The following is an 18,670-nucleotide window of genomic DNA, read 5'->3' on the forward strand; positions in this document are numbered from 1 at the left end:
GGCATGTTTCCTCTATAACTCAACTTCACATCTCACTTGTCTTTGGCAACTTCCTGACATCTACCTACTAGATTCTTTTCAGATCCATGCCTGCCGCTGCTGCTTTGAAAGCCGCCATTCTCTTTTGCTTTTACTATTGTTAAATTATAGATTTTTTTCTTAAGTAATATCGTTGCTATAACTTATTGCAATAGATTTTTTGGACGTCAAAGAAAACTCTATTCCTACATTCCCATCTTCCCAGGATCGGCGTCACTAATATAGACATGACAACAAACGTAGACTCTGACCAACAAGGTTTAATTACTCCAAAACAAAACTAAGCTTAATTTGAGTAGTCCTTTCCTCAACTAAAAAAAATCATTAAATTCAAAACACAACGAGATCATGACATATGGCTCGAAGATCTAAGACTTCTAGTATATTCATCCACATGCGTTGAAGAATAGTCCAACCCGCACCCAGATGAAAAGACACGGGGGATGTTGGATGAGGCATTAAAGGCGAGCAAGGCCACAGTGGTCCTAAATGAATTATTATTACCTTTTTTTTAAAATAAGTGGCCATAAATGAATTAATTAATAAATGTAAAGATTGCCCAACTGCCCCTGGAATACAGTTCTCTACAAGTGAAGGTGCATATAGAAATTGGTACGACTTGCATGCAACTTCAATTCGAGTGATGCCACGTACCTTGTTTTAGTAAATGAATTCCTACAACCAGTGTCTGCATATGATCCCTGTCCAGCTGTCTTTATACCTTGCTTGCAAGGCATTGTAGACCTTTAGTTCCATTTCTTTGTAAAGATAATTCAAACCCAAGAAAAAAAAACCAATCAGGAGAAGCTTTCTTCCTCAATCTGCGTTCCTATGTCAAGCCTTAATTGGTTATAACTAGGCAGGTTCATATCCTTTGCCTTTATATAGACACAATTGCTCCATATCATAGGAGTAGACAAAGAGAAGAGATCTAGAATGGCTTGTAGTACTACTTCTCTTCTACTAGCCTTAGCTCTCTTGTTTGTTTACCTTTGCCATGGATCCCAAGCTCAGCTGAGCCCTTCCTTCTACAACAGCACATGCCCCAATGTGTCAAGTATCGTGAGCAGCGGCGTGCAGCAAGCGCAGAGCAACGACACTCGCATCTTAGCGAGCCTAACTCGACTCTTCTTCCATGATTGCTTCATCAATGTAACCCTTCAAATTACTTCTCTTTAATTAAAGAGAAACTTAGAACTCAATGTTGTGTAAGAGATTTGATATAGATATATGTATATTAACTCGTGTTACTGTTCAGGGTTGTGATGGGTCTATTTTGCTGGACAACAGTACCAGCTTTCAGACTGAGAAGGATGCAGTTCCGAATAAGAACTCAGTTCGGGGATTTGAGGTGATTGATAGCATCAAGTCTTCTGTGGAGAGTGCTTGCCCACAGACAGTCTCTTGTGCTGATATCCTTGCTCTCGCTGCTGAAGCTTCTGTTAACTTGGTAAGTCGTCAAGATCTAGTAGTAAGTATAAAACTAAAATGCTTGTAGGTTTGAGTACAATCGATCCTTTTTCCTCTCTTTTTTTTTTTTCTGGCCGTTGAGTGCCCGACGTGAGTGGAATAAATAGTAGTAGTTCTACATAAAAAAGGAAGAAGCAAACGTAGACAAAACTAGGATTTGGATTCTCCAGAAACACGCAACATGTACAACGGTAAATAATCCCCACATCCGCTTACAGTACCTTGATTTTAGTCTAAGAGTCTAGCTTGTAGTTTACACTTTGTATGCCACTAGATCTCTATCACTTTGCCTTTTTCTTTTTCAATATCTTGCAACGTGCTCACCACGTGCTAATATCTTTGTTCCTTTACAGTTCTAAAGACACAAGAAAGTAAGGTAAAATATGGGCACTCATGGCATAGGAAAGAGATAGTTATCAGTGGTCAACTAATAAGGAGGAGTCCATGTTGCTTTACATTTTGTCAGCTTTCGGACCTAAAAAGAGCTAGGTGCCACGCACCTTTCAATATCTCGCAACTACTTCACTATTCTAATATCTTTGCTTAATCTTTAGACCATTTCAACAGCTCCATTGTTCTTTTTCTTTGGTTTTATATCTTCTTTTTGACTTCCAGAACCTGCAGCCTATTTATTTATTTTCCTCGTACGTCCTTAATCGGTTTCCTGTTCTCCATCTTTCCTTGTGATAAAAGGAACTCTGACTAGTCCTATGTTAGACCGCGAGGACGATCTTCACTTCATCTGTACTATAAAATTCAATTCAATTCAATTTAATCACAACGAAGACTTTATGTGTGGATGTTGGATCCATTCACATCTTATTCCGCGCGAGATTGAAACGCGCATGGATGACTATTGACTCGTGATGAAAGCTAAAACTATATTCCGAGAGAACAAAAGAGAGGATTTTTTTTAAAAAAATTTATCCTCCATGTAAAGTCTCATCATGCATTAATTTGCTGTTACGTACACAGGCAGGCGGACCTTCCTGGAGTGTGCTACTCGGCAGGAAGGACGGCCTCGTCGCGAACATAACCGCCGCCGGCAACCTCCCGAGCCCCTTCGACACCATAGCCAACCTCAGCGCCAAATTCGCCGCCGTCGGCCTCAACGACACCGATCTCGTCACTCTCTCGGGTCAACCAACATATAAACCACCACAACACTATATATACATCCCTCTACTAAATTTTTTTTAAAATATAAATCTCACGTATTCTATTAATTGCTTGCATGCAGGAGCCCACACCTTCGGTCGAGCTCAATGCAAGTTCTTCAGCGGCCGCCTGGCCAACTTCAACAACACCTCGAGCCCCGACCCAACCCTGAACACCACCTACCTCGCCGTCTTGAACCAGAGCTGCCCTCAGGGAGGCAACGGCAGCGTGTTGAACAACCTTGACCTCACGACTCCGGACACCTTCGACAACAAGTACTACTCAAACCTCCTCAACCACGAAGGGCTTCTCCAATCCGATCAGGAGTTGCTGTCGACGAGCGGAGCGGACACAGTGCCGTTCGTGAATAATTTCGCGAGCAACCAAACTGCCTTCTTTGAGAGCTTCGTGCAGTCTATGATCAACATGGGGAATATCCCTTTGCCAGGAGGCGGGGAGATAAGGATTAACTGCAGGCAGGTGAACACGAACTCGAGTGTGAACTTAGATTCCAAAGCAGGAGGGGACATGGGTCTTGATGCTTCGATGTAGATAGTTAAGTGATCGAGTCTTATGTAGTATTTGAATAAGAAGTTGGAAGAGTTGTATTTGTGAGTGGTTGTTCTGTTTCTTAGAACTCGAGTGTTTGAGCTAGAACACAAAAGCTCTGTTTGGTACTGTTTTGGGAGCCACAAAAGCTCTGTTTAGAAGTCATGCCACATCTAAGCTACCTTTGAGTACTATCACACGTGAAATTTTAAGTCTTCTCCGAGGCTAGTCTTGAGATATTAATTTTCGTGTGGCGGCCTACCTCACCTCTCACCTTCCCCAGTTCAATGGCGATGACTTTTAGAATATAAAAAAGTGCTTCTTTCGTACAGTACTGTAGTACTACTTACTGTAGAGTAATTATTTATCGATAAGTTTCATCAATGATATAACGGATCTTTAAAGATAAAATGGGCATGCAAAAAATGTAAAAGATATTACCAATTCATAAATAATTGCAGAGGTCCCGGAGCCTCTTATCGCTCAACACCTTGCACATTATTTTTTAAATATATTATTTTGCACATTATTTTTTAATAATTATATTATCTTAATAATTTATCAATATATATATATATATATATATATATATATATATTAGAATAAGGGTATTAATAAAAGTTTAACTAAATTTCATCTTCTTAATGATTTTTTATTATTTACATATATTTTTCATTAGTTTAATATTAATTTAAATTAAATTTAATAACAGATAGACATAAAAATTATATTTAAATTAAAGTCAATCTCTAAAGATCAAATTTAATTGTCTAATATAATTATCATAATCATATTTAAGAGAAAATTTTAATAAAAAAAATGTAATTCAAAAATTAGGTACAAATTAAATCTTCTTGACTAATATATTTTTTTTTCTAAGTAATATGATTTTTAAATTAACATGTGAAAATTAACTATTATAGTCCTTGGTTAGGAAAAGTAGCTCGATCACTTTATTGCCTTCTCATCCTATTTTCAAATATATACAGTGAAAGAAGGCTAAAAATGTAGCGTTGGATTGCGACAACTTTGTCAATGTAATAAGTAAAGACTTGGTATAATATTACAAATTTTAATTGCTCGTTAGGTCCCTTCTTTGTGAAGTAAGAATACATAAGATTGAACTCTAATATACAATTTTTACTATCAACAAGGCAGGTGGCCCCTCAAGGACTGTTCTATTGGGAAGGAGAGATAGCACCACTGCCAGCTTGTCCGTCGCCCAAAAGGTTTTACTCTAACAACAACAAGAAGGTGGCTCTATCCTCTATGGAGATTCCCCACGTAGTAGCGTTGCTCAAGAGCTCCCGGCTTCCAGAAATTTCAGGTGACAATGAATTGTTGCCTGCTCTGCTCTCCATATAATCAAGCTATGATAAGTTAGGCAGGTAGTAATCGATGGGTTCGAAGACGCTCACGACAAGGGGCAGTGTTGGAGACTAACGAAATAGGAGATCGCTGTGTTAATTAAGATGCATGATGACCTGTGGATAGCTACTGACTACGGAAGAAAGATGAACAATTGAGTGGATGGTAGAAGCAAAGAAGATCTCTCTTTACTCGTCCAAATCTATCGTCCTTGATGCTGCGGGATAATTGTAGAATCTCAGAATGAAAATTGTTTATTATTAAAATTAGTTTGGCATTAAATAGCCATACAATTCCTAATGTTTAGCCTAAACAACAGCACACGATATGTGCATTTGAATTAAAAAAACAGTTGCGAACTACTTCCTGGATATCAGGGATTTATTTGAACAAACTGAGATGCATAACTAAGTAAACAACAAACTTAATAAATCCCCTAGAATTAAGGACCCAGCTCCTTCAATCCCTCCCTTAAATTAATCTGTGTATCACTGATTAGTTTACTTGATGCTGAACAGACTCCAAGTTGTGTGCGAAGCTTCTGGAATGTGACAAGTTTCAATGGCTTCGTAAAAATGTCAGCTATTTGATCTTGTGTTCCACAATGCTCCAACTTGATCACGCCGTTATTAACCAAATCTCGCAAGAAATGGAACCGCACATCAATGTGCTTACATCTACCATGAAACACTGGATTCTTAGACAATTTTATTGCTGAGGTGTTGTCACACAGGATATTGGTGCTTTCTTCCAATGCATAACCTAGTTCCTTCAGAACTCTTCTCATCCAAATAGCTTGACAAGCACAAGCCACAGCTGCAATGTATTCAGCTTCTGTTGTGGAAAGTGTAACAATGGCTTGCTTCTTTGAGGACCAGGCTACTGCCCCATCACTTAACAAGAATGTGTAGCCTGAGGTGCTCTTCCTCCTATCAATATCTCCTGCATAGTCACTATCTGTGAACACCTTCAGATCTTTTGTACCTCCACGCTTATACCATATCCCATAATCTAGAGTTCCTTTTAAGTATCTTAACACCCTCTTGGCTGCCTGATGGTGTGCCCTGGTTGGTCTGGACATGAAACGACTAATAAGACTCACAACAAATTGCAGATCTGGCCGAGTGGAAGTGATATACATTAAGCTTCCAATCATTTGTTTGTAGAGTGTTTCATCAACCTTTTCTCCCTCTTCATCACAACTCAATTTGCACCCTGGAACAATGGGATTACATACAGGATTGCAGTCTTCCATTCCAAAACGTTTCAAAATGTCAATAGCATACTTATGTTGGCAAATGTGAATGCCATCAAGTGTCTGCATTACTTCTATTCCAAGAAAAAATCTCATCTTCCCAAGATCGGACATGTCAAACTCCCTTTGCATTGAAGTTTTAAATTTTTTCATCAACAAAATATCATTACCAGTATAAATAAGGTCATCAACATAAATACTGACAATGAGAAATCTACCTTCACTGTTTCCTTTAAAGAATAATGTATGCTCATTTTGACTCCTCCGAAAGCCTTCTTTGATGAAATAGGTTTCAATACGACTGAACCAAGCCCTAGGTGCTTGTTTTAGTCCGTACAGAGCCTTGTGAAGTTTATAAACCTTATGTTCACTGCCCTTGATCACATACCCTTTTGGTTGTTCAATGTAGACATCCTCTTGCAAATCTCCATGCAGAAATGCTGACTTGACATCAAGTTGGAAGATCTCCCATCCATTCTGAGCTGCCAAAGCAATGACCATTCTCACTGTGTCCATTCGAGCCACTGGTGCATATACCTCTGTATAGTCAACTCCATACTTTTGAGAGTACCCTTTTGCCACCAATCGAGCTTTGAACTTATCCACCTCTCCAAGTTCATTAAGTTTAGTTTTGTAAATCCATTTGACACCAATGCATTTACCTCCCTTTGGTAACTCGGTCAGCTTCCAAGTTTGATTCCTTTCAATTGCTTCAATTTCTGCATCCATGGCTATTCTCCACTTTTTGTTCTTTTGTGCTTCCTCAAATGTCAGTGGATCACATGTGTCAAACTCCACCAAATTCAGCTCAAATGGATCACACGTGTCAAGCTTCATGAAATCCAGCTCCATCATATTAGCCTCATCTTCATCTTCTGACAATTCTTCACCAGTGACATAGTCACTAAGGTAAGAAGGTGTTCTACGTGCTCGTCCCTCCCTTGCTTCTGCAACTGTCTCTATAGCTGCATCCAAGTCTTCCTGTGCACCACCATTATTCCAATTTACACCCTCAAAGACCTCTTCTCCTTCACTTATTTCATCATCACCCCAAACTAGCTCTACACTAGTTTGTTCTACATTATTCTCTCCCCAATCCCATAGCTTATTCTCTTCAAAAACCACATCTTTACTTACTACCACTCTCTTAGTTCTTGGATCAAATAGTCTATAGCCTTTAGATTCCTCACTAACTCCCAAAAGAATACAAGTAAAGCTTTTGTCATCGAGTTTACCTCTCTGAGTGTCAGGTATGTAGACATGAGCAATGCATCCCCAAACTCGAAAATGTTCCACCGAGGGCTTAACTCCACTCCAAGCCTCTTGTGGTGTGATATTCTTGACTGCCAGTGTAGGGCATCTATTGAGGACATAGAAGGTCCAATTTACAGCTTCTGGCCAAAAAGTCTTGGGAATTTTCTTTGCACATAGCATGGATCTCACCATGTTCATGACAGTCCTGTTCTTGCGCTCAGCTACACCATTTTGCTGCGGCGTATAGGGAGTTGTTAACTGTCTCTGAATTCCATGCTCCTTGCAATAGTCATTGAATTCATGGGAAGTGAATTCACCTCCTCGATCTGTCCTTATGCTCTTGATCAGCTTTCCTGTTTCCTTCTCAACCAATTTTTTAAATATTTTGAAGCAATTAAAGGCCTCAGCCTTTTTAATAAGCAAATACACCCATGCTTTACGACTAAAATCATCTATAAAGCATAGAGTGTACCTTTTACCACTGTTGGATGTAGGACTAATTGGACCACATATGTCTGAGTGTATGAGCTCCAAGACTTCTTTTGCTCTCCAGGTACTTTGCTTGGGAATGGCATTCCTATGTTGCTTGCCAACCATGCAATCTGTGCAGATGTTATTTGATGCTTCAAACTGTGGCAAACCTCGCACCATTTTCTTGTCTTGCAATGTCTTTAGACCTTTATAACTTAGGTGACCGTATCTTTCATGCCAAAGTTGAGGTAGATCCATGGAGCTTGTGTGCAAACAGTTTACAAATTGTGCTTTTGGAGATGAATGAGCTTGAGCTACCAGTATGAACATCCTGTTTGAACTCATTTTGCTTTGACCAATTAATCCTCTTACTGGGTGAAAGATTTGACATATTCCTCCTTGAATTAGGATTGTTAATTCTTTCTCCTGGAGTTGTCCTATACTCAAGAGGTTGCTCTTGAGCTCGGGAACAAAATACACATCACTAATCACATAGCCAGCATTATTGAATACCAATTTAACATTCCCTTTTCCGGCCACTTCCATTCTAGTGTTATTTCCAAGCTTAACTGAATGTTTAAAATTTTCATTTAAGCTTGAAAACATAGCTTTGTCTCCACACATGTGATTAGAGCAACCAGAATCCAAGAACCAGACATCATTCCTCCTTGCTTTCTGTTCCTCCACCAATGCCATTAAAAGAAGCTCTTCGTCTTCATCAAACTCAGCGAAGTTGACTTCTTTGTTCCACATTGGGCATTCATATTGAAAATGTCCCAAGTTGTGACATTTATAACATTCTATAGTTGCCTTATTGAAGAAGCTTCTACCTCGACCTCGTCCTCGTCCTCTTCCTCTCATAGTTGTCCTTCCACGACCTCTAGAACTCTCCATTTGGCTCACTTTTAGGGCTTGATCTTCTCCTCGATCATGTCTCTGAAATTTTTGCTCATGAACTACAAGAGAGCTTTGCAGTTCATCAATTGAGATTGTCTCAATATCTTTGGATTCTTCTATGGATATCACAACATAAGTGAACCTTTCTGTGAGGGTTCTTAAAATCTTTTCAACCACCTTTGAATCCGGCATTTCCTCTCCATTGCTTCTCATCTGATTAGTTATTGACATGACTTTGACAAAATACTCGGAGACATTTTCATTCTCCTTCATTTCCAGTACTTCAAAATCTCTCCTTAGTTTTTGAAGGAGTGACCTTTTAACACGATCATTTCCTCCAAATTTTTTTTTCATGGAATCCCACACAATCTTTGCCGTGCGCCTATCAAGAATTTGCTCAAATGTTACTCTGTCAATTGCTTGATAAAGATAATGTTTTACTTTGTGATCTTTCATCCTTGCATCTTCAAGCTGTGCTCTCTGTGTATCAGTGAGCATCATACTAGCTGTTGGTTCTACAAAACCATTCTCCGCCAGGCTCCATAGTCCTTTTGCTCTCAAAAGGTTTTCCATCAGTTCACTCCAGTGGTCATAATGACCATCAAAGTGAGGAAGCTTCATCTTCTCTTCACTCATCTTTTATGTATCACTCAAGAAAGCTGCGGCTTTCCTTTTCGCTGGCTCTGATACCAAATGTAGAATCTCAGAATGAAAATTGTTTATTATTAAAATTAGTTTGGCATTAAATAGCCATACAATTCCTAATGTTTAGCCTAAACAACAGCACACGATATGTGCATTTGAATTAAAAAAAACAGTTGCGAACTACTTCCTGGATATCAGGGATTTATTTGAACAAACTGAGATGCATAACTAAGTAAACAACAAACTTAATAAATCCCCTAGAATTAAGGACCCAGCTCCTTCAATAATAAGGCCCTCTTGAAGATCCCTGCCGGTCTTTTTCGCATGCATTGGTCGTCAAGTTTATATATCTGAATCATGGATGGTCGTGCAGACACAAGGGGTGCCGCACGGCACCTCTTCTAATAATTTTGTCACTCGCCGTCGATCTCGTTGTCGAGCTATCCGTTATCGATTGTTATCGCCGCTCGCTAATTGCCGTCGCCATCGCCGTTGCCGTGACTGCGGTGGCGATCAGAGAGCGGCGACGGCGATCAGTGAGCGCCAACGGTTACGGCACGGCCGACAAATGCCGCTTGAGGGTGGTAGTGTTTCACTGCAAGAAGCTCATCAAGCTCCCACTCGGGCAGCATAGCTCAGGAATGAAGAGATTAAATTTTGGAAAGAGAGAATGGTGGGATAATATATATTGATTTTGAGGAATATTGAGGAAAGGAGGTCTCTTTTCATTCCATATTTCAGAGATATTCCTGCTGGAACTCGGCCAAGTCTGCCGTGCGATCTAGTTGGTTCGGTTCTTCTTTTGAAATGATAGGACGTGTATTAAATACTGGGAATGCAACACTAGTAGGCTCTTTTTTCCAGAGTAAACTAGACAACAACAAGATCAGTAGATTGCATACTGGGGTCACAAAGAGAAGAACACCCATGTAGTACTCATTCTAAATGGACAGACCAAAATTAAGATGCAGGACGAACTCAACAAGATTATCAGTTTAGATACAAGTTAACAACCACATACATCCTCTATGTATTATTTTGAATTACGCTATGAACTTGATCCTCCATAGCAAAAGGGGAATGGCTTTCTTCTCTCTGAACAAGAGCAAAATCTGTAGGCAGACAAGATAGAGTATATCAGTAGCAAGATTAAAAGAGCAAAGAGTGTCTGAAAGAATGGTGGAATCACATAGCAGCTATAGAATAAAATGTGACTGGAGCTAAATAAAGAACAGGTAATGATTGATCAGTGAATCGCATAGCAGCTGCAACGACGACAATGAAATATTGTAACAATTTCTCAGACTAAAGAACAAAATATTTAACCAGTCCTCAGTTCCGGTCGTAAAGTATTCAATAAGAGGTATGAGTTAGAAGAAGAGGACAGCAATGCAAGTGTTGTAACAGGAAACTTAACATCCAAAAGGTGCTTAGATCTGAAAGGTAGCATTTCTCAGCTACAGATGCATCTCAATATATAAATTCCTAAAAGTTAATAGACATATGATGACTGGAAGATAACAAAATCAACTATGTAACACATGAAAAGCTAATATATGTTCCTAATGACAAAGAACTATGCAACTTGAGTTTGAAGCCAGGAACATTTTGCAAAGGCCTTTTAACTGACTTGACACCACATCATGGTTTATGATTCATGGACTTTAATTAACCTTCTTATAATAATGAAATAATTGTGATGTTGAAAATTAATAACACAATTATATTGTTGGATTTTTAGATTCACACGATCAGCAATAAACCTTTCAAAATACTTTTAGCCATAAAATTCTGGCATACAGGAAAGAAGACTAAGTTACAGATAAATATAGATATCCTCATCAGATATTAGACTTCTTGAAAGCATACAGGTGATAGTAGTTTGGTTAAACAAGTAACAAGGTTGATAATAAGAAGTTGAGTATATATAAAAACATTTGACCAAAAAAAAAAGAAGCTGCAAAAGGTTATATGAGAAAGACATCCAATATCTGCAAACAAGCATGCGAAAAACATTTTAAAAGGGCTCTGAAGTTGTTAATAATGTGTTCTCTGAAATTTGCCATCACGGAGAAAGCGTGTGAAGAAAACATGAAATTCAGAAGTCTTCTAGTGCAAAAGAAAACAAAACTTTACTGAAACTCTACAGTTATCACTGGTCAATTTGTCAGAAGAGAACAAATTGACAATCATTAGCTTGCTCATATGACCATTTCTTATCAAAATGTACAAACACACTAAATTAACTAACAGTAATTACAATACACAAGTATTACCGTAAGTAAACTTATCCATTTACTAAAGTTATGTGAGAAATCAAATATATTCCAATTGAGATTTTCTCTTTATGAAAGATACAAGCAGAAACAATAGTATCCCATAAACCATAACGTGCCAGAATCTTTATCATCTCCTTAACATACGAACATCTAGCATGTCATCACCACTAATAGATAGCTACACGACACATCCTCCCTACATATTTAAACTCCAAAAGGTCAAACTTTGATGACATAAAAAGTGTTATCTGTTATTACTGTCAATTCTCAGAATTACTAGAAAATAGAGTTCTACTGCTCAAGGTATGGTTCGGAATACTCTTTCTGGGTTTCTAATGAAGAATAACACGAGTTAGCTACACACCTAGAATAGCTTAATTTGCTGCGATTCTAAATCTATGATTCGAAGGACTCTGAAATTATATCAGCTTCAATAGCTGAAAACAAATAGCTTATAAAAATCTCACCTTTCCTTTCTTCTCATTTCCCTATCTCATAATCGAAACCTCTAAACATAAAATCAAAAAGGACATAACCAATTCTAGGATTCTTATGCCGTACCTCATATGATTCGAAGAATCAAAGAAGAGAATTTCCCAAAACTCCTCCTTTTCTTTCCAAATCTATTAACCTTTCTCCACTACCTCCGCCGATCATCGGATCCTCCACCAGGTACTACTCGACTACCATCCCCAGTCTCCGGCGGCGGAGGCGGAGGCGGAGGCGGAGGAGGAGGACGGTGCTGCGATTGCGAGAGGTAGATCACGATCCTTCTTCTTGCCACCTCCCGGAGCAACTCCAAAGTGGCACGCCGGTCCTCGTCGTCGCCGCCCTCCTCAGGCAGCGGCGCGCGGCAGAGCGGGCAGGAGTTGCGGCGGAGCAGCCACGGCACTACGCAGTCATAGTGGTACACGTGCCCGCACGGGAGCCGCCGCGCGTCGGCGGTGGCCTCGAAGACGTCGGCGCAGACGGCGCAGAGCTGCGAGGGGTCAGAGACAGCGACGATGGGGAGGGCGTCGATGGCTGATTCGGGAGCGGGGGCGAGGGAGGGGTCGGCGGCGTCGAGAGCTTCCGAATATTCCGGGACGTCGTCGTCGTTATCTGTTTCGGATTCGTAATCGAGTTCGGATTCGGATGCGGAGCCGAGGAAGGAGTCGTCGTCGGGTAGGGAAGGGGTATCGCCGTCGAGGGATTCGAGGGAGGAGCCGAGGCAGGCGGGACAGTAGTGCGGCGGAGGGAAGGACTGAGGGAGGGCGACCGCCGCCTGGCAGTCGTTGCACCAGAAGGTCATGCGGCGGCCATGGTCAGCCGGGTTGGGACCGACCGGTGACGGTGACGACATGAGGGGTAATTGGATGGAGGTAGGAGTACGATGGAATTCCTCGTTCTCGCCTTCTTCCTTCGAATTGTAACGCGACCTCCGAGCTCTCAGCTAGTGGTTGGGTTTAATAGAATTTCACGTGAAACTGTTAAATTGTCTATGTAGGAAATAATCCTACAACGTCGCTTTGGCCGAGTGGTTAAGGCGTGTGCCTGCTAAGTACATGGGGTTTCCCCGCGAGAGTTCGAATCTCTCAGGCGACGTTTACGTTGCAGTTTAATATATTTTTTTCCATAAATCCTCTTTTAGGATGTATCTGCAAATCAAAATGGTTATATTTGCATAACCAGAATTGATTGGAAAAGTAGGATGCATTTAGATATTCTCACTGCCTTCTATAAAGATTTTGAAGTACTGTTCTGTAACCATTGCAGTAATTTTGCCGTGCACGTTTACTTGAAAGATGAGCTATATATTAACCTGCCAGATTCATCACAAGGACAACGGCAATAGACTTTTGTAAGAGAGATCGTTCAAGATACTTAGTACCAAGAACAGGCCAAAATGCGCAGAGAATAGGCATGAATCGCATGTTTTGTTCAAAAATTACTCCCAATTGGACAATTTTACTGCCTCCCTTTTGCTCTTTGTTAGGTTTCCTTATTCTCCTTCCACCTCCTCCTTTCTTTTTCCCTCAGTCATTCTTGTTTCTCTCCTCCTCGGATGTTTATAGAGTTACGTATAATTATAATATAACTAACCAAAGACCGACTTAAGGCCCATGTGCGTACGAATCCATTTAAGTCTTGCCTTTATTACTATAGTCGATCTCTATTCTTGAATTTATACTTTTCTATAATGTTATTTATTACGTAGCAATCAAGTGTGAGACATATATTAAAGTATCATCATTTTAAGTTACAAATATTATATGAGAATTATTTAAGCTAGTAAATTAAGCTATCTAGACACTTAAGTGCCCCCAAAAAAAGCTTCTCTTTTATAAAGCTTACAAATTTTTTTAAATAATAATAATAATAATAATAATAATAATTCTTTAAGTGAAAATTTCAGTCCTGAATTATTGATAGCAAAATTTGGGAATATGAAATTCTTGATACATGGCATCCTGATTAGTCCAGTCTCCTTCTCAATCACTAACATTTGAATATTTTAGCTGCTTTAATCGAATTCTTTGAGCTTCCTATAGCTCTTGCATTATTATGCTAAGTCTCTTGCCAAACATCTTCTCTCCCAAATCCTATAGTCCTCCTTTCATTGAGTACGACGCTAATGCAATTATACTCTCTCAAATCCAATACATATAGTCCAAACTGTGAAGTGATATCCACTTTGAAAGATTTATTGTCCTCACCTTGAAGGAATCACATGCTCTTCTGGTTCTCAATAATTTTGCGAGGACTACTATGCCATGCGGGCAATTACACACATTTATTGAGACAAGAACCAATGGCCCCATTCTTGTACGTAAACTAACTAATAGCAATTAAGAGTTCGGCTCCAAAAGGAAATCGATAGTGTGTGACTCGGGCAGTATCGGAATCGGATCTGTCATTTTGGATCCGAACCCAATTAAGGAAGCTTATCGGGTTGACTCCGCACAATTGCCGCCTCTTGTTGGAAGCCGAGGCGGCAAGGTTTAATTCGATTCTATTATCGGGTGGTCAGGTCAGACCCGAATCCCGAGGATCCAACCGCTAGTACTAATCCTACCCTTCCTTTTCTTATTCCCACGTCTGATGAACCCACCAACCATATTCTGTAATGTAGTGTAACGGACGAAGGAAAAAAAAAGGCGTGACTATAACAATAGGGAAGAGAAGAGGACGGCAAGCAGAGGAAGGCGTAGAAGTCTTGTGAGTTGTGATATCCATCCATCCATCATCCCTGATACCTCCCATTTGGAGCTCTCTATTCTTCTTCTTAGTATTAGCTCTTACTTTTATAGAGAGAAAGAGAGATGGAAGAGGGTGGAGGGTTAGAGACGAGGGAGCCGCTTCTTGGGGAAAGGAGAGGTGCCGGCGACGATCGTCAGGCGGTTCCGCGGCGGAGGTACTCCGTGGGGTCAATGCGGGGGGAGTTTTTGTCGAGGTTGCCGGAGAAGGTGATGGATGGGATTGACCCGGAGAAGCCCTTCCTAATCGACGTATCCCGGACCAAAGGCTTGATGGAAGGTAACTTGCGCATCGAGATGCACACTCTTCCAGGTCTAGGATTGATTTTTTGTGATTATTTTGGGTCTTTATTCGTTTAGTGATTGATTTTAGATTGATCTGTTGGATGATGAAGGGGATGCTATTCTTGATCTTGATCTCATATTTTATCGTGTTTATGGATGATATTTTTTGCATTATTTATAGTTTTGTTTATTATTCGGATCAATTCATTTGAGTCTGTTCTGGTTGAGTAGTATAGGTATCGAATGATTCGAACTTTTTCATCATCTCAGAGCTAAAAGTTGGTTCAATGGCACTACCTCTGCAGCCTATGTCTTTGAGATGTTAGAGTAAAATTTGCAAATATTAGTTTCAATTTTGCATTATTCTGACTTCTTCTTTTCCTCCTTGTTTATCGTAACATAATCTCTCACGTTGCCATCCTTTTTTAGGGTAGTTCTTCATTGTTCTTTATCTCTAATTGTTATGATGAACTTCTGTATGACCAACACAAGATTTTGTTGAATTGATATTTATCTTCTCATAAGTGATATCTTTTCCAGGAGAGAAAGAATACTATGAGAAACAGTTTGCAACCCTGAGATCCTTTGAGGAAGTTGACTCATTAAATCTATCAAATGAAATTGATGAAGCCCAAGATCTTGAAGAGCAAAGACAGAGTGAATTTGCCATGAGGATATCAAACTATGCCAACATTGCTCTGTTGGCCTTGAAGGTAACTTATTCTTGTGCTCCTACCTTATTGATTGAACTTATGAGATAGTCATGTGATCTTGTTCGATTTAATTTGGTGGGTATTCCAACTCACAGATCTATGCCACTATAAGAAGTGGATCCATTGCTATTGCTGCCTCAACACTTGACTCCTTGTTGGATCTTATGGCCGGTGGCATTCTTTGGTTTACACATCTTTCAATGAAGAATATAAATGTCTACAAGTATCCCATTGGCAAGTTGCGTGTGCAACCAGTAGGGATAATTGTATTTGCTGCTGTTATGGCTACTTTAGGTACCTCTTTCTTCTCCATCTGGTAGTTCAGCTGGAAAATTTCTAACCCTTATAATTCTAGCAGTCATTCATGTTGATAAAGACTGTTGATTAATTTGTTGTTTGGTTGCTACATCGAAAAAGAGAATATTGCTACCAATTGTAGTGGCAGATTACATCTTCTAAAATATTGTGTTGCTTTGGTCTATTTGCCATCTAAATTGTGGAAATTATCTTATGAATAGATGCATTTCTTAGACAGAAGAGAACTTGAAAGTTGAAACTAATATAAATAAACTCATTACTGCCTAGGGATAAAAAGTAAACCTTAAAATTTGAATTAAATTGAGATGATTTCTGAATCTAACAGGATTCCAAGTTCTGGTTCAAGCCCTTGAACGTTTGATAGAGAATGAGGCCCCTGCCAGGATGACCTTAACACAACTGATGTGGCTGTACTCAATAATGTTATTCGCAACGGTGGTAAAACTGGCTCTCTGGCTTTATTGCCGAACCTCCGGCAATAAGATTGTTCGTGCCTATGCTAAGGTAATTCTTCTGATGCTCTTAGCTTGAGGATCAGATGGATATATTGAAAATGAAGTTGTCATTCCTTCCTATTTGATATTGTCCAGGATCATTACTTCGATGTCGTGACAAATGTTTTAGGCCTAGCTGCTGCGATTCTTGGTGACAAATTTTACTGGTGGATTGACCCAGCTGGAGCCATCGTTCTTGCACTTTATACAATTTTAAACTGGTCTGGAACTGTCTGGGAAAATGCAGGTTATTGTCTTTTATTTCCTCATGAGCTTTCTTTATTTCAATCTAATTCAATTGACCATAGACTTAGATTAAATATTTCCTCCAGCTTGCTATATCTTATTTCAACTGCCCCAGGCTTTCAGCTATTCTTTTAAAGCTATCATTGACTTCCAAGAAAGTCTGCAGAATTCATTGCAAATAGTTTTGATCAATAATTTCTTAATCAGAATAACTTATTTTAAATAGGAACTTGATTATTAGGCAAGGAAAGGAATTAATAAACAAGTTTAAATAAAAATGTCAAGCACCACGGCTTATCAAAATGTATATTGAACTTTCCACCCATCTCTCTCTCTCATCAGTGTTTTTTTTATCGCAAAGACTTATGAAGGTTGAATGTCACAAAAGTAAAAAGAATAATTTTTTTTATAGCCTTTTGGTTATAAATTTCCTAGTTTCGATGGAAGTTTATTAGCACCATTTTCCACATCTATGGACCTAATTTGTACCTTAACTTTCTCCTCTATATCAGTTTGTTTATTTTATCTATTTATTTATTATTTTTTTGACAGAAAGGTCGTAGACTGTTTCATTTGAAACTTTAAAAAACTTTAGATCTACGCATACATCAATTAGTTTATTAAACTGTACATTTTTTATTGATCAAGTTCTTGTTCTTCCGTTTGTGCATGAGGCAGTATCACTCGTTGGTCAGTCAGCTCCTCCGGAAATGCTACAGAAATTAACATACCTTGTTATAAGGCATGATTCTCAGATTAAGCGTGTTGACACAGTTCGAGCTTATACTTTTGGAGTACTTTATTTCGTCGAGGTCTGCTTCTAGTTTTTTCTCTGTACTACAGCGCTATGGTTTTATTTCATCTATTAGTCCAGTTACTAGTTTCTTCTCTTTAATATAATAGTTGAATACAAAGGAGCAGTTCTCAAGCAATCTGATTAACCTTTTCTTGAGCTTGTAAGACTTTCACGAATTTAGCTTTTGTTGAGATTACCTAAGTTAAGGATGTTCATATCTTCACCATCGCTAGTGTCTTGGGCCTTAATATTTAATTACCAGAGTATGTTAAAAGATGTGTTGGTAATCTATAATCTATTTACGGGCTTTGCATTATCTTCATTTTTTCAGGTACTTGCGATAACACAAACATAGAAAGGATAACATGTTTCAGAATACTTGTCTCTGATAATTTCTTTCCTGCCAGTTCATTTTCGGTTAAGTCATTGACATAAAGATAGTAATGCTTAGGAATTTTGTGAAGTAGTTTTGGCATGTCGTCAGCTGCACTAGAAATGCTTTTAAGGCCTTCACTTTTTTCTTCTTCTTCTTTTCTAACAGAGGAAAAAAAAAGACAGTGGTTTGACTACAAAAGCACGAGTATACTGATCACTATATATCGTTATAACGTGTTTGTAATGACAGGTTGACATCGAACTTCCTGAAAACTTGCCACTGAAAGAAGCACATGCAATTGGCGAGTCACTGCAGATAAAGATTGAGGAACTTCCAGAAGTAGAGCGAGCTTTTGTTCATCTTGATTTTGAATGTGACCACAAGCCGGAACATTCGATTCTTAGCAAACTGCCGAGCAGCCAGCCTTGAGCTCCATTTCTCTTGCCCTTCTATGAATTCACATTTCTTGTTATCATCTTGTCTTCTACCCTCAAGAAATCTCTCTTTTCTTTTTCTTTTTTTCTAATCAAGATTGATCGTGAAGATTGATTTACATACGTACTAGGTCCCGTGTCATATGTTGCGAATTCTGGTAGATAATTTAATACGCGGTTGCGCCTTTTTCTCAGATTGTCATGTGCACTTGAGATGTCTACTCTGGCTATGCAAAAATTTGGGGCCCTACTGTACGACGGATCGTGGACGCAACTTGGCCAAACCTATGTTCGGGAAGCCGACGGTTGTTGGACTGCAATGAAATGTAAAAAGGTTCTGCTCAAAAGACAACAAATGAGACAACTACGATGCTAAACCCCTCAATA

At 39.2% G+C, this 18,670-nt stretch overlaps 3 protein-coding genes and 1 non-coding gene across 4 annotated transcripts; 3 read left to right on the forward strand and 1 right to left on the reverse strand.

Moving 5' to 3' along the window:
* Positions 1 to 919: 919 nt before the first annotated feature.
* LOC140774803 (peroxidase 15-like) lies at positions 920 to 3,432 on the forward strand. The gene is made up of 4 exons (XM_073117931.1): positions 920 to 1,191; positions 1,298 to 1,489; positions 2,485 to 2,647; positions 2,750 to 3,432. The coding sequence occupies exons 1-4, from the start codon at positions 976 to 978 to the stop codon at positions 3,217 to 3,219; spliced, it is 1,041 nt and encodes a 346-aa protein (XP_072974032.1). The 5' UTR covers positions 920 to 975; the 3' UTR covers positions 3,220 to 3,432.
* Positions 3,433 to 9,977: 6,545 nt separating this feature from the next.
* On the reverse strand, positions 9,978 to 12,817 carry LOC140773857 (uncharacterized). The gene is made up of 2 exons (XM_073116628.1): positions 11,947 to 12,817; positions 9,978 to 10,218 (listed from the first exon to the last, which is right to left on the reverse strand). Exon 1 carries the CDS (start codon positions 12,725 to 12,727, stop codon positions 12,026 to 12,028), a length of 702 nt encoding a protein of 233 aa, XP_072972729.1. The 5' UTR covers positions 12,728 to 12,817; the 3' UTR covers positions 9,978 to 10,218; positions 11,947 to 12,025.
* Positions 12,818 to 12,887: 70 nt separating this feature from the next.
* Positions 12,888 to 12,969, forward strand: TRNAS-GCU (transfer RNA serine (anticodon GCU)). The gene has a single exon. It is a non-coding gene; the product is annotated as a tRNA-Ser (tRNA).
* Positions 12,970 to 14,578: 1,609 nt separating this feature from the next.
* Positions 14,579 to 18,477, forward strand: LOC140773051 (metal tolerance protein 4-like). Its single transcript, XM_073115389.1, has 7 exons — positions 14,579 to 14,901; positions 15,447 to 15,619; positions 15,715 to 15,913; positions 16,263 to 16,441; positions 16,528 to 16,678; positions 17,356 to 17,489; positions 18,099 to 18,477. The coding sequence occupies exons 1-7, from the start codon at positions 14,688 to 14,690 to the stop codon at positions 18,276 to 18,278; spliced, it is 1,230 nt and encodes a 409-aa protein (XP_072971490.1). The 5' UTR covers positions 14,579 to 14,687; the 3' UTR covers positions 18,279 to 18,477.
* The last annotated feature ends 193 nt before the right edge of the window (positions 18,478 to 18,670 follow it).

This window comes from Typha angustifolia, chromosome 13 (genome assembly GCF_048772165.1).
Source record: "Typha angustifolia cultivar Huaian chromosome 13, ASM4877216v1, whole genome shotgun sequence".
NCBI classification, from domain to species: Eukaryota; Viridiplantae; Streptophyta; class Magnoliopsida; order Poales; family Typhaceae; genus Typha; species Typha angustifolia.

Coding starts and splice junctions, on each gene's coding strand:
- LOC140773857 (XM_073116628.1), bottom strand. CDS start 12,727: ATGTCGTCACCGTCACCGGTCGGTCCCAACCCGGCTGACCATGGCCGC.
- LOC140773051 (XM_073115389.1), top strand. CDS start 14,688: ATGGAAGAGGGTGGAGGGTTAGAGACGAGGGAGCCGCTTCTTGGGGAA. Junction 16,442..16,527: donor TTGTTCGTGCCTATGCTAAG/GTAATTCTTCTG, acceptor GATATTGTCCAG/GATCATTACTTCGATGTCGT. Junction 17,490..18,098: donor GAGTACTTTATTTCGTCGAG/GTCTGCTTCTAG, acceptor TTGTAATGACAG/GTTGACATCGAACTTCCTGA.
- LOC140774803 (XM_073117931.1), top strand. CDS start 976: ATGGCTTGTAGTACTACTTCTCTTCTACTAGCCTTAGCTCTCTTGTTT. Junction 1,192..1,297: donor TCCATGATTGCTTCATCAAT/GTAACCCTTCAA, acceptor GTTACTGTTCAG/GGTTGTGATGGGTCTATTTT. Junction 1,490..2,484: donor CTGAAGCTTCTGTTAACTTG/GTAAGTCGTCAA, acceptor TTACGTACACAG/GCAGGCGGACCTTCCTGGAG.